Source organism: Myotis myotis, unplaced genomic scaffold, assembly GCF_014108235.1.
Source record: "Myotis myotis isolate mMyoMyo1 unplaced genomic scaffold, mMyoMyo1.p scaffold_m19_p_3, whole genome shotgun sequence".
NCBI lineage: Eukaryota > Metazoa > Chordata > Mammalia > Chiroptera > Vespertilionidae > Myotis > Myotis myotis.
Window position 1 is genome coordinate 161,080,885 of NW_023416335.1, and position 15,891 is coordinate 161,096,775.

The 15,891-nt window shown below is 40.4% G+C and overlaps 1 protein-coding gene across 1 annotated transcript in view; it reads right to left on the minus strand.

The window, feature by feature from the left end:
- Positions 1 to 554: 554 nt before the first annotated feature.
- SP1 (Sp1 transcription factor) overlaps positions 555 to 15,891 on the minus strand; it is a 29,339-nt gene continuing 14,002 nt past the window's right edge. The window contains exons 4-6 of the mRNA XM_036298305.1: positions 9,132 to 9,300; positions 5,874 to 6,073; positions 555 to 4,316 (exon numbers count right to left, since the gene is read on the minus strand). Coding sequence (XP_036154198.1) covers positions 4,003 to 4,316; positions 5,874 to 6,073; positions 9,132 to 9,300 — 683 coding nt within the window. The 3' untranslated portion in view covers positions 555 to 4,002. The remainder of the gene's footprint in view (positions 4,317 to 5,873; positions 6,074 to 9,131; positions 9,301 to 15,891) is intronic.

Genomic DNA, 15,891 nt, shown 5'->3' on the forward strand with positions numbered 1-15,891 from the left:
CCTGGGGGCTGGTGTTTAGGGAAGGCAGACAAAGAAAAGAAACAGGTCAACCTCAAAGCTGGTCTGCTCATCCTCCTAGAAGAGGTCTGTAGCCCAGGAGGAGAGCCAAGAGAGGCACCAGAGAGCAAAGGCTCCCAAACAAAAGTAAAGCAACCTGCCCATATTTTATCAGCAGTTTTCCAGGATTGGAGAAGTGCCATGTCCTCCTCCCTTTCCCCAAAGCTACTGCTACCACCTTTCATCCTCGCACATAAGTTACTGGCTCTCTTCTAAGGGAGATGAAACTCTGAGATTTCACATTTCTCCCTCCCAACTCCAATAACCTACCCAGCTTTGAATAGGGGTAAGGAGAGGTATGCAAAGGGCACCTCATTTGAGGCAGCTAGACTATCCTCATTTCCTTGGTACCTAGATCTCCAAAACTCGTTTGATCTGATCCCAAGGTCCAAAAGGCATCAGGGTACTTACAATTGAATGAAAACTTTAAGCAAGTAGCACCAGGGCTCCCCCAAAGCATAACAGGGGCTTGATTAATACCCTCAGAAGAACCCCTCAAAAAGTATATAAATTTATTGCGTCCTAGCAAAGATCTGCAGCTTCCAGTATTCACACAATGTGAAGATATTAATACAAAATATATTCTGAAAGTCAAACATCTGCAGTTCATAGTGCTTTCTCAGATTTGTTAAAAAAATACAATGCTGTTTCCTATATAGGATATACAAAAGCAAAAAATATATATATGTATATAGTAGAAATAAACCAATCAGCCATAGTAATTTACAGCTTTTGTCTCTAACCCTCCCCCAATCATAATCTTTACCCCACACTGCAGTCTATACTTTCTGGGATAAAAGGTTCTATTTATTCTGAACCAGGCTGAGAAATATCCATTTAATTTCATGCTGTACAGCACCTACAAACATGGTGCCAGCTGGGAGGTCCCTGCAGGAAGATGGGTTGTCACTGCTCTGGGTAAAAAGTGAGACAAATAAATGATAAGCAGATGAAAGTGAATGGGCAACCTGAAAGGACAAGGGAATGAGTGCTACAATGTTACCGCTCCTTTGGGTACGCCCTACCCTGCACAGTTTGGTCATTTAAAAAAAATAAAAAAGAAACTCATGTAAAATTTTTAGAATCAATATGCCTGTCAGTCACATTTATTTCTGCTGGCCAAAAGTTCAGGGAAAGGGATTTTCAACAATAAGCTCCTGACTCAAGGAATGTAGGCTCCCAATTTCCTGTGGAAAAGACTGAGTGGCTCACTGCTGCTGGGCGACAAAAGCAGAAGCTGCTCCAGTTGTGGGGCCACACAAGATACTGGATCTGAAGCTTCCTTGGTGAGAATAGGGCAATTGGAAAGAACTGGATGTAAATTCACTCATAGTAATGCTAACGAAAGTGGGGAGGGTAAACCAACATTCTATTCCAGAGAGAAACTTCATCAAAATAATGTTCTGAAAGCTTGTATTTCTCAGCTTCATTAAGCTAGTTTGTCTCTAATAATGTCTTACTGGGGAAGATTCCATTTCTTGAAATGCTCTAGTAAAATACTGCAAACTCCAGTGAGTTGTCCTGCCCCTTTCCTCCAAAAGATGCCTATGTACATGATTACAGACATAAAATAACAGGTTCTGAGTTCTACCTTTCAAGGAATAAAGGGTAGGACATGTGGTTGGGCATGGATAACTTTTACTTTAGTATTAACAAAATCTGACCTGGGGAAAGTTCCTTGCAATGGTTCCTGAGTGTTAATAACAGTATTAAGTCTTCAGAAAAAGAACCAAATGGAGTGAACTATTGTTTACAATATTAACAGTTATTGTATTTCAGGTTAAACAATAACACAAACTTACCCAAACCCTAATTCAGATAGATTTTATAAAAATATATAGTGGAATCATAGCATCATCTATTTGTAGTCAAGGTAAAAATATTTATGAAAGGAACTAAGATTCTGCTATAGATGGTTTCTCTTTCAAACACAAAAAATAGTATCTTCTTTTTTAAAAGTGCAGTAGAATATCCCCCATTCATAATTGTAACTAATTTATTAGCATAAGCAAAGAAATGACCTCAGGAACATACCCAGGTTTTAAAATAGATTTCTAGGTAATGGGCCTGAAAGGCATTTTGATCTGAATTTGATTTATTTTCCAACAATTTTAAATATAATTTCTCATCTGTGTGTAGATATATACAGGCACAAACACACATTCACACATGGTCATACATAAACATTTCACTATCAGATCAGGGTAATTTTTATTGCCGGTCTCTTAGTAATGGCGAACAGAAAACCTATCCCCAACCTAACAGATTACACACATACACACAGCCATTTCCACACTTCCTCACAGTGAAAAGCCCTCTGACAAGATACCAGAAGGTCAAGAGAGACGATGTTTTAATGGCTGGGCCTTGAGGACAACTCTGGTTGCATTTAAATCTCAGTACCAAATGCACTGAGTTCCCTGCCGCTATAATTTTTGGATCAGTCTCTTCAGGAATCAGGCCATGAAGAAAACAGGATAATTTCTCCCAATCTCTCCTATAAACCACAGTGGTAAGACAAGATTTATTTTTGTTCTGGGCTATCATTCCCATGATCATGTGCTTCCTTTTCCCTTAGGAACCACCCAAGGAAGAGTTAAGGGAAAAGATCAAAGAACCACTGCCTTGCCACTAGTACACGCTCTGGAGTTCTGCAGAATGGAAACCTGGAACAGATTCATTGCCTGATGCTCCTTAATAACATAATGAAAAAGAAACTACTGGGGATGTTCAAAAGAGGAAGTATACTTCCTTTCAGAATGTGAACTCAGAAGTTTATGTGAAATCAAAGCTTAGAGCCACCTTGGAAGACAGCTATACAAAGTCCAAATACTCCCCTAACTCCTGAACTGGACTACTATGAGTCACTTCCAACTTCTGAGCACATCATTTTCCTATTAAAATCCCCCACCTATTATCTGACCATCTTTTGATAGTTTATATAAACTAATCCCAAATTATAACCCTCAAAGGGTCTCTTGAACAATTACATAGAAATACTTCTGATTCTTGATGCTGAGAGCAGCTGATAGAGAGGTGCCTTTGACTCTTCAGCACCAAGAGGGTACCTGCGTCAGTAGTATTTTGAACACTCTCTCCACAGTTACTTCAAGCATCATCCTGGGCTTCAAGGTTTCTCTATTCTGCTGCTGGGACTAATGACTTTAAAAGATTCACAGAAGTGCCTCATCCAGGAATCACTACCAAAAACATGAAATGATCAGGTGAGAGAAAGGGAGACAGAAAGGATTGAGCCCAGAAAGGAGTGCAAGAAGCTGATCCCAAATAAAAAAACAAAATTAAGGAAAAACATTATGTATGTATATATAAACTAAAAGCAGAGCATATGGATGCTTCATCTACATGGGAAGCCAAGACAACATCTATAAAAGCTTAATGTGTCACAAGGCTCAGCCATAAGAAATAAGGCAATATAAAAAAAATGACCAAGGTATTTTGGTCACAGAATGGTCTCTTTCCTCCTCCCAGCCAACCCCTGCAAATGCTTCTCTATATATCTTTTATATATATATATATAATATAGAATCTGCTTTTTTGTTAAAAAGTATTTCAATGATCATATATATTTATCAAGGCATGATGGCTTTAGGAAAGGGGGGAAATCCATCATGAGGGAGTTGAGAAGGGAAACACAGGACAGGGAGGTTGGGGTAAGAAATGTAAGAAACTGGGGTCAAACAAATGCTCATCAAACGGTGGCACCCACAGAATTTTCACTGTTTCCCACTTCAAGGAGGTCCTGATGATATAGGTGAGTGCCAGGACCCCATCTCTTCTCTTGTATCCCCTCCCCCAATTCTTCCCACCACCATGCATTTTAATGCCTCATGGCTCTCTCTCCCACATGTCTCTTGGACCCATGCTACCTTGCATCCCAGGGTTAATGGGTATAGCCCATATGTCTCTGGCCCTGGGTGCCTGATCTCAGAAGCCATTGCCACTGATATTAATGGACTGAAGATCTGCCACCTGCATGACATTGATGCCACTGTTGGCAAGACGGGCAATACCCTCTGGACAGATGGCCTCCATAGCTACCATATTGGTGGTAATAAGGGCTGAAGAAGTGGCAGCACCACTGCCTTCTGAACCAGCCCCACTGTCCAGGGGCAAAGTGCCCACACTCAGGGCTACGCCTGTGCCTCCCTTCTTATTCTGATGGGTCTTGATATGCTTTGACAGGTGGTCACTCCTCATGAAGCGCTTGGGACACTCAGGGCAGGCAAATTTCTTCTCACCTAAGTAAAAAAAAGAGGAAGAATATCAGAAACGAACATCTCAGGATATAGGGAGTACCTTGTCCAATTACTGCTTTCAAACTTTATAAGCCATACTATTAGGCCAATTTTAGAAGGTGAAAAAAAGAAAGAAAAATCTAATGAGTATCTTTTGCTTTTTGGAGGAAGAAAAACAGGTAAGGGTTGGGGAATAGCAGTTCCTGGCCATACATTTTCTTCACACCACAAACCTAAGAAGGAGAAAGTGTCTGTGCCCTGAATTCCCAGCATAAGTCCCAAATTTCATTTTTCCTGGACAAACTCAATTGCCCACCCCCTGAACCTGCCCTGTGGGGAAGCGATACAGTGACTGGCTTAAGCCAATCATGGCCCATTCCTGGAGGTGGGAGTAGGATTAATCCTGCCCAAACCAGGTAATTACGAATAGAGACAGAGGGATTGTTTTCAAAGGAAACTTGGCTTTCTGGTACCAAGGAAGAGAGGAATAAATGAAAAACAAAAAAAGAAGAAAGGGATGGAGAAAGGGAAGGAGGTTGATATTCAGAAAGGAAGGATTGAGCAAAAATGTCTGGCAGGACTGAGACTAAAAAGAGTAATTGGATCCTCCAAAATTCCACTCAACTAGCTCCTTCCTTCTCTTTAAAAAAATTTTATCTTATTATTTTTAAAATGTGTGGTTTTTTTATTGATTTCAGAGAGGAAGATAGAAACATCAATGAGAGCAATCATGTAGTCATCATAGAGATGACTACACACCCCAGCACCAGGGATTCAGGAATGCAACCCAGCCCTGGCCACTGTTTCTCTGTGGTTAGAGCGTCAGCCCCTGCACTGAAGGGTCACAGGTTTGATTCCTGGTCAAGGGCATGTACCTGTGTTTCAGATTCCTCCCTGCTCCCAGTCAGGGCGAGTACAAGAGGCAATCAGTCAATGTGTCTCTATCAACATTGGTGTTTTGGTTTTTTTTCCTCCCTCTCTCCCTCCCGCTCTCTCTGAAAGCAATGGGAAAAAAAAAATCCTCAGGTGAGAATTAAAAAAAAAAAAGGAAGAAAGAGACTGCAACCCAGGCATGTACCCTGATGGGGAATCGAACTGGCAACTTCTTGGTGCTAGGGATGAGATGCTCCACCAACTGAGCCACACCAGCTGGGCAGCTCCTTCCTTCCTTCCTTTTTTTATAATATATTTTTATCGACTTCAGAGAGGAAAGGAGAGGGAGAGAAAGTGAGAAACATCAATGATGAGAGAGAAGCAACGATCAGCTGCCTCCTGCATGCCCCCCACTGGGGATCGAGCCCACAACCGAGGCATGTGCCCTTGACCAGAATCAAACCAGGGACCTTTCAGTCCACAGGCCAATGCTCCATCCACTGAGCCAAACTGGCCAGGGCTCCTTCCTTCTTAAAGGTTTTCCAGATTAACTCCAATTCCATTTGTGATCCATACATTTAGTTTCAATCGTAAGTTGCTCAGTATTTTTAGTTATTTCATAGGTACATTTTGTGCCTTTCCATTCTGGTCTATTACTATTTCTTTCTTCTCCAGGCTCCTACTCACCTGTGTGTGTGCGTTTGTGCCTCTGCAGCTCATCCGAACGCGTGAAGCGTTTCCCACAGTATGACCAGGTACACATGAATGGCCTCTCGCCTGTGTGCCAGCGCAAGTGTGCCCGTAGGTGTGAGGTCTTGCCATATACTTTGCCACAGCCTTGAATGTGGCAAATGTGCTGTTTCTTTTTGCCAGGATCCCCAGAGCCCCTGTAAGTGAGAACACAAAGTATTCATCATTCATTCTAGAGATAAAAATGAAAGCACCACAAAGTGTCAACAATAATTACCCGACCCATTCAAAACTAACTAGAACTTTTTTTTAAAATGGCTTCTCTTTAGTATCAAAATATAAATCTTTAGTTGATTCTGGTTCTTAATACCCAAAATTCAAGCTGTAGGATTCCTCTCTACCAGACATTTGCTCTTTTCTGCTTTCCTGTTCCTTAATCCAATTTTTTTTTATATATATTTTATTGATTTTTTACAGAGAGGAAGAGAGAGGGATAGAGAGTTAGAAACATCGATCAGCTGCCTCCTGCACACCTCCCACTGGGGATGTGTCTGCAACCAAGGCACATGCCCTTGGCCAGAATCGAACCCGGGACCTTTCAGTCCACAGGCCGACGCTCTATCCACCGAGCCAAACCGGTTAGGGCCCTTAATCCAATTTTGTTGTTTGAAGAAATAATCATTCTCACAGTGATTTGTGAAGTCTGTGGGGCATTTTTTTTTTTTTTTGAAAGAAGTTTAAATCTCAATACGAGCATTTTCCACAGGAACTACTGTGAATGTGGGGGTATTTTTTGCTAGGAATGTATTTATAAGCAAAGGGTTTCTCCATTTAAGCACCTGGTTAAGGAAAATATTTTACACCTGTAGAGCTTTTTCCTAAAATAAAGAACCAAATGGTGAAGATTAACAGCTGAAAAGCTGAAGCAATATCAGGGAGTTCAGTGGAAGAGGAAGATGGACTGAATAGAAGTTAAAGAGGGGAATAAGAATCCTAACTAATTCAAGGCTTGTAAAAAAATTATTCCCTGTATGGAGCAGATCCTAAGCTCCTCTAAGGAATCAGCTCTGAAATGTTTTTGCAAACCAATTTGTTCCATGTGTAATCCATTAGTGGGCATTGGGGAGATTTCCAAGAGGGACTTTTCTTTGGTTTTAACAACACATATTAGCAGAAGGGGGAAAAAAACATAATAAAAACTAGAGGCCCAGTGCATGAAATTCGTGCACAGGTAGGGTTCCTAGGCCTGGCTGGCAATCAGGGCCAATCAGGGCCTTCCGGCTGCTGGCCAGGGCCTCCCTTTGTTTCACACCGCCCCCTGGTGGTCAGCGCACATCATAGTGAGTGATTGAACTCCCGGTCGAACTCCCAAGGGGACAATTTGCATATTAGGCCTTTATATATATAATACATAAGAGAAGATAAAGTTACTCTTAGGTGGAAATCTGAGAGGTTCCTTCAAAAATTTAAATCCACTTTAAGCTTTGTTAAAGGCAAACACTATTGTACTCAGTGCTTTTTTTTTTTTTTTTTTTAGTAATCCTCACCAGAGGATTTTTTCCCCCATTGTTTCTAAAGCGGGGGGAGGGAGGACAAACATCAATGTGAGAGAGACACATCGATTGGTTGCCTCTCAAACACACCCCAACTGGGACCCAGGTACATGCCCTTGACTGGGAATCAAACCCACAACCTTACGGTGTGCAGACTAACATTCTAACCACTGAGAAACATCAGTGTGGGCATACTCAGTGCTTTAATTCAGGTTTTTCCTGTAATGTAGTGTTAACCTACAAATAACTCAGATTATTTTTGTTTTGGTACTTTTCTTACTTTTGTGCTTATTTTTATTGGGACAAAACTTTTGGGTTTTTTTGTTAATCCTCTCCCAAGGCTATTTTTTTCATCATTGATTTTTTAGAGACAGTGGAAGGGAGGGGGAGAGACAGAGAAACACTGCTTGGTTGCCTCCCGCCCCCACCCCAACCAAGGCTGGGATTGAGAGCCTGCAACTGAGGTACATGCCCTTGACTGGAATTGAACCTGTGACCATTCAGTCCGCAGACTGATGCTCTAACCACTGAGCAACTAGCTAGGCTGGGACAAAATTTTAACAGATTTTCTTTTTCAAAGGCATTTATTTTTTCTTAAATATATTTTATTGATTTTTTACAGAGAGGAAGAGAGAGAGATAGTTAGAAACATTGATGAGAGAGAAACACCAATCAGCTGCCTCCTGCACACCCCCTACTGGGGATGTGCCTGCAACCAAGGTACATGCCCTTGACTAGAATCGAACCTGGGACCCTTCAGTCTGCAGGCCGAAGCTCTATCCACTGAGTCAAACTGGTCAGGGCTCATAGGCATTTAATCAGCTATGTAACTTTCTATTCTCTCAAAAGTAGTGACTTGCCCAGCTGGAGTGGCTCAGTTGGTCGAGTGTCATCTCACGAACCAAAAGATCACCAGTTCGATTCCTGGTCAGGGCACACGCCCAGGCTGGGGATGAAGCCTGCAGCCTGGGCGTGTGTAAGAGGCAGAGGAACCATGTTTGGGCGTGTGTAAGAGGCAGAGGAACCATGTTTCTCTCATGGATGTTTCTCTCTCTCTCTCCCCCCTCCTTCCTCTCTCTCTAAAATCAATAAAACATATATATATATATATATATATATATATATATATATATATATATATAAAAAGCAATGACTTGAAAGAAAAAAATAGAACTTGGAACTCTCCAGAGATAATACTGAACAGTATTACTAATGAGAAAACTGTCAGCACTTTATTCTGCAGAACATGTTAGGGTCCCTGATGGAAGAATTTTCTATCTGGACTAAGCCATTTTTGTTTATTTTGAAGGAAAATAAGACTCTGGAAAACTCTTATTCTCACAAGCCATTGTAAAAACACATTAGTGTAGCCTTTTCATTTCTTTGCAAGGCTGTTTTACAAAGCAACCTTGTTAAAACCATCTCAATATAGACATACGGTAACAATCATTAGACCAGCTGGCTCCATCTGATTTCCTTATCTCTAAGAGAAAGCAGGCGCCTATTAAAGCCCAAGGTCTTAGAGTCAATAAAAGGATCAGAGCTGGAAACAAGATCTATAATATGACCTAATCAAATGTATTGTGTTATCTCTCATCCCTCTGCAACACTGCCAAGTCTTAAATGTTTAAAAAAAAAAAAAATCAACCTCTTATCTCCAAATCCATTCACTACTCTTAAGATACTGGCTTAGTCAACTTACCTTCCTTCACTATCTTTACAGTAGGGGCAGGTGCATGCTTCCCGCCGGGTCCTCCGACCAGCTTGGGGTTGGGGATCTGGGCTATTCTCTCCTTCCTCTCCTCCTGCTGTGTCATCATGTATTCCATCACCACCGGCCCCATGGAGGCCAAGCTGAGCTCCATGATCACCTGAAATTAAGAGTAAGAAAGGGTCAAAGTGGGAAATAGGTCATCACAGCTGCAAGCATCTCAGTGACTACATTTTTTATAGCACCATTTCTTCACAGCTTTGAAGTCACATTCACTGACATCACCCATATTTGAAATCTCAAGAATTACTGAAAATACAAAGAGCCACCTTGGCCGGCAATGGTTAGAGCACTGGGCCTCATACCAGAGGGTCTCAAGTTCGATTCCTAGTCAAGGGCATATACCTAGGTTGCAGGTTTGATCCCTGGCCCGAGTTGGAACATGTGTGGGAGGCAACCAATCGATGTTTCTTTCTCTCTCCCTACCATCCTCCTTCCCTCCTTCCACTCTCTCTAAAAATCAATGGAAAAAATATCCTTGGGTGAGGATTAAAAACAAAAACAAAAAAAGAAAGAAAGAAAGAAAATACAAAGGGCCAATTAAATTTATGAAAGCATAGTCAATCTCACTCAATTTTTAAAATGCAACTCTATACTGGACTTTTGTAAATTTTCACCAGATTACAAATAGTTAAAACTCTAATAATGCACAGCATCAGCAAGGGTATGGGGAAATAGGCATTTTTATATATAGGTAGTGAAAAATAGAACAACCTTTTTGAAGGCCAACTTGGCAATATTAAAATTTTAAATGCACACCATCAAAGTAATTCCACTTTGAACCAGCAATGTCCTATGGAATACAAATATATGACAATAGGGTTTTGTGTAACAGGAAAAAACTGGAAACAATCAAAATGTACATTACTGAGGCACTAAATAAATTATAACCTTATGCAATGGACTACTATACATTCATTAAAAGAATGAGATAAAGGTATATACTGTTACAGAAAGATGTCCAATAAATCTCTTATTCATTCCCTGAGTTAAACTACTATGGAGGCAATCAAATAGTACTGACTAAAAATAAGACTTTAAGGTATTCCAAACTAGAAAGCATACAAAACCTAAGAGGCAAAACTTCCTCAAATGAGCAGAAAATTGTGCTGAATATTCAGCATGGAATAGTAGCTATATATTTTAAGTTTTGACACAATGGGGAGAAGGAAGAGCTAGCTATGCCCTCAGGAAAGTTTTTTTAAAAAAATATATTTTATTGATTTTTTACAGAGAGGAAGAGAGAGGGATAGTTAGAAACATCTATGAGAGAGAAACATCAATCAGCTGCCTCCTGCACACCCCCCACTGGGGATGTGCCCGCAACCAAGGTACATGCCCTTGACCGGAATTGAACCTGGGGCCTTTCAGTCCGCAGGCCAATGCCATATCCACTGAGCCAAACAGGAAAGTTCTGATGTGAGATTGGATCCTTTTCAGAATGCTAGAAAAAGGAAGAAAATATAAAGCATACATACATTCTATTATGTCTTTTGATGTCATTTGCTTTTAAAGATAAAAAGTGAATGAAATCACTAATTTTTGTCCTCAATAAATTAAAATAGATAATCACAAAGCTCTAGGCCAGTGTTTTTCAAACTTGTAAAACCTGAAACCCAGCTCAGCCAGCATGGAGCATCAACCTATGAAACAGGTCACCATTCAATTCCCAGTCAGGGCATATGCCAGCGTGGGGCATGCAGGAGGCAGCCGATCAATGATTCTCTCTCATCATTGATATTTCTATCTCTTTCTCCTTCTCCCTTCCTCTTTGAAATCAATAAAAATATATTTTCAAAAACAAAACAAACAAACCTGCAACCCAAAGTAAAAAATACATTTTACACTGTGACCTAGTACATATAACTGAAACAAAAGTTTCATACACAATGCTTACCTTTATGATAAACAATGTAAAATTTTCTAGACTCTACTTCGTTTTTTTCCCCCCTTAGTACTGTTGATTTTATGGGTTGATTACAATTGACATTTTCAAAAACTGCTCTAGGCCAGTGGATAAACATAAGGTTTTAGAGGAGCAGATAGCATTCTTCTCAGGTTTTCAAACATCTACTATGAATAAGTAAGTATTCACCTATGAAAGCACCTTGTAAGTTAATGACTCTATCCATATTTAAGATTTCTATAAATGGAGTGTTGAATTGACCTGCTTTGTTTTACCTATTCTATAAAGAAGGGAATAAGTGTGGTAGATCAAACTCACCATCTAAAATCTAGGCTCTTGATTGTATTCCTGTACCTAATCTCTACTCTTCCCAGTTCATAAACTTACTTTTGAGTTACTATGCCTAATAATAAGCTCTTTTTGTGCTTTCCTGCTCACTCTACCACTTCTAAGTACTAGCCTATGGTATTAAAATAAATTTAACTAAAATGTTTTGAGAATTTCATAATATTGGTAGAGCTAAAACTAGATATTACTAGAATACAGGGTTAAGAACAGGTTCTGAAGTAAATATGAGTTCCTGCACCACGATCTGATTAGCTTTTAACAGTGAACAAGTGACTTCTCATATTATTAATCTCAAAGTTATCATGAAAAAGAAATGAAATAAATATAAGGTGCTTAGTGTAATATCTGTCACATAACAAACATTCAACACATTGTAGTTAACATTAGCAAAATGTCTTGTGGGAAAATCATACCATGAGAAATCATGGAATAAAATATATAGAGCCCTTTGAGACAACATGGATGGACCCAGAGATTATTATGCTAAGTGAAATAAGCCAGTCAAAGAAAGACAAATATTGCATGATGTCACTTATCTGTAGAATCTAATGAACAGAATAAACTGACCAACAAAATAAGTCTAGAGGCATGAAGGCATGGAACAAACTGACATATTGGGGCGTGGGGGGTGGGAAGAGATAAACCAAAAAACTTACAGCCCATGGACACAGACAATAGTGTGGTGAAGGCCTGTGTGTGTGTGTGTGTGTGTGTGTGTGTGCAAGGGCTGGGTGGAGAGGGGCAAAGCGGGTGGGGGACATCTGTAATACTGTCAACAATAGAAAAAAAATTTTTTTAAAGAAAAAGATATACAACAGTATTTTTTTAATCAACCTGCTTTAAAAACTGTGTTACTGATTAGAAACTGTCCCTAGTGGGGATGGAGAATTTATCCTTTGACATTAGCTCAAATAGCTCAGCAGATAAGGCTAGTTAGGAGCTAGTTAGTATCACCAAAAATTATCTACCAAAATTTACCTTCAGAAGAGAAATTTATGAAACTGTAGATCCAGCTATCTATCTACAACAGGTCTTTAGAATCAAGATAAGACAAAACTACGGTTATACCTGAAACTAATACAAAATAATACTGAACATAAACTATAATTTAATTTTAAAACAAACAAAAAAAAAAGCATGGTGCTGATAATCAAATCATTTTCTTGATCTATTTTCCAAACTAACCTAAGTCCATTAAATTTAGAGATGCAATTCATTAACCCCCAAAGGTTTCCCCTGTCCAAATCAACTGGGAAGAGGCAAACCTTTCTCCATTTTATTGAAACACTAGAGGCCCGGTGCACAAAATTCATGCAGGGGGGTGGGGGGGGTAGGGAGGGGTCGGTCCCTCAGCCCGGCCTGTGCCCTCTCAGTCCGGGAGCCCTCGGGGGATGTCCGACTGCCACGGAGGCAAGAAAGGCTCCTGCCACTGCTGCTGCGCTCGCCAGCTGTGAGCCCAGCTTCTGGCTGAGCGGCACTCCTCCTGTGGGAGCATATTGACCACCAGGGGGGCAGCTCCTGTGTTGAGCATCTGCCCCCTGGTGGTCAGTGCACATCATAGCAACCAGTCGTTCCGCCATTCAGTCTATTTGCATAGTAGGGTTTTATTATCCTAGCTAATAATAGACAAACATGGTAACTGACCGTGCCTTCACTAAGCCTACCATGGGCTAATCAGGGCAATATGCAAATTAACCACCAGCAAAGATGGCGGCTAATTTGCATACATAGGCATGAAGAGGCGGAGTGAAGACTGAAGGCGGCTCCAGCCGGACCAGCGAAGAAGACTGAAGGTGGCTCTGGCCAGAGCGAAGGCCTGGGTCCCGGGTGCCGGAGGAAAACCGGTGCCGGCAGCCAGGAGAAGGGAAAGCCTACTGCACGAATCTCTTCGTGCAACAGGCCTCTAGTATAGGATAAGAATGTTAACTCAGAACAGGGCATAATTAAATAAAGAGAGAAACAAAGAAATACTTAAGAGATATTAGGATTCCTTAAAACCATTATGTTTAACGGTAATCAGTTTGGCTCAGTGGATACAGCATCAGCCTGGGGACTGACAGGTCCCGGGTCCAATTCTGGTCAAGGGCACATGTCCGAATTGTGGGCTCAATCCCCTGTAGGGGGCAGCCAATCAATGATTTTTTCTCATCATTGATGTTTCTCTCTCTCCCTCTCCCAAATCGATAAAAATATATTTAAAAAGCCCCAAAACCCCATGTTTAACCCTTTTTCAACAGTGGTTGAGTATTGGCCCATGAACCAAGAGGTCACAGGTTCAATTGCTGGTCAGGACACATGCCCAGGTTGCGGACTCGATCCCCTAGGGCAAGCATGTCAAACTCTTGGATCACAAGGAATATTTTTGCAGCCCAGTCAATATAACGGTATGTAAGAAACGTTTTAATAAAAATTTCATAACTTGCCCATCTGGCGAGGCTCAGTAGTTGAGCATCGACCTAGGAACCAGGAGGTCATGGTTCGTCCTGGTCAGGGCACATGTCTGGTTGCCGGCTCGATCTCCAGTAGGGGGCATGCAGGAGGCAGCCCATTAATGATTCTCTCTCATCACTGATGTTTCCATCTCTCTCTCCCTTTCTCTCTGAAATCAATAAAATATATTCTAAAAAAATTTCGTAACTTAATTTTTACACTATGCTGTTATACGTAATTATTATTAACAAACTACAACACTCACTAATGGCTGATTACTATAATCGTGTTGCATTCATTTCCCTTACATGCCTTATGCACAGGTGCACCATTTCTCTCCACTAATACTAGAAGCAAGTATTTTAGCAGCCAATTGCCACATGTTAGTCTTGTACTGACTTGTTTGGTGTGCACAACAGGAAATATTTTGCTTTTGGAGAACAAGAAAAACGTGTTTATTTGCATTACACGTATTAATCTGCAGTTATTCAGTGTCTGGTAAGTTCATGTTCAAGAAAAAATATTAATTTTTATTAAAATGTTCTATTATTTTATGTTAATGATTACTCATTTATTTTAGCCCTTTGTATTTAGCATGTCTCTATAGAAATAAATCTACTTTTCTATGAAAACTGAAGCTTTTGTTTTTTTTGCGGCCCACAGAAACTTAAACCTTGTTTTTTGGCCTGTGTTAGCCTTTGAGTTTGACATGCTTGTTCTAGACCAGCTGTGGGCAAACTACTGCCCGAGGGCCGGATCCGGCCCGTTTGAAATGAATAAAACTAAAAAAAAAAAAAAAAGACCGTACCCTTTTATGTAATGATGTTTACTTTGAATTTATATTAGTTCACACAAACACTCCATCCATGCCTTTGTTCCAGCCCTCCGGTCCAGTTTAAGAACCCATTGTGGCCCTCGAGTCAAAAAGTTTGCCCACCCCTGTTCTAGACAATGTTATCTGTAGTACTAAGACTTTAAGGGAGCTAAATAAAATGAAGTTTGCTAAAAGTTTGACACTTCACATTTTGATACGTGGGACAAATTTCCTGACTGTTAACACTTACAAACAGCATCAAATTCCTTTGCAAGCAAACCAATGATTAAAACCAAAATAGTCCATGGAATAAACATTTTCAATACCAAAAAGTACAGGAAGTAAAGATTCCTATTTTATGCAACCCCTATTTCATATGCCTATTTCTTAAGTTGAAATGCCTACTTCTTAAGTTTGTATGATAAGGCACAAGTAGATTTTATTGCAATAAAATTTTTTTAAACTTAAGCCCAAGCTGGTATGGCTCAGTTGGCTGAGCGTCATCCCTTGGACCAAGAAGTTGCTGGTTTGCTTCCCAGTCAGGGCACATGCGCTGGTTGTGGGCACGATCCCCAGTAGGGGCATGCAGGAGGCAGTTGATCAATATTTCTCTCTCACATCGATATGTGTGTGTCTTTCTCCCTCTATAATTAATAAAAACATTTGTTTTTTTAAATTTAAGACTTAAGTCAATTAGTTGTCAGAATGTTTTCAGGAATAAATCAAAGAACCATCAGTAATTAAGTCTAGACATGATGCTATGTTAGTGCTTTTATTAAGACAGCTATGGGGGAAGAAAAAAAAGACAGCTCTGACCAGGCATTTGACTAAAAGTTTAATTACCACTACACCAAGATGCTTTTGAATAAGCTAGAGATAAGAATATCCATTGTCGCCGAAACCGGTTTGGCTCAGTGGATAGAGCGTCGGCCTGCGGACTGAAAGGTCCCGGGTTCGACTCCGGTCAAGGGCATGTACCTGGGTTGCGAGCACATCCCCAGTGGGAGATGTGCGGGAGGCAGCTGATCGATGTTTCTCTCTCATCGATGTTTCTAGCTCTCTATCTCTCTCCCTTTCTCTCTGTAAAAAATCAATAAAATATATAAAAAAAAAAAAGAATATCCATTGTCTGGGATGACAAGACAACTGTCATTTTCTAAGGCTCAAAGGTGTCATTTAATTAATTTCAAAAT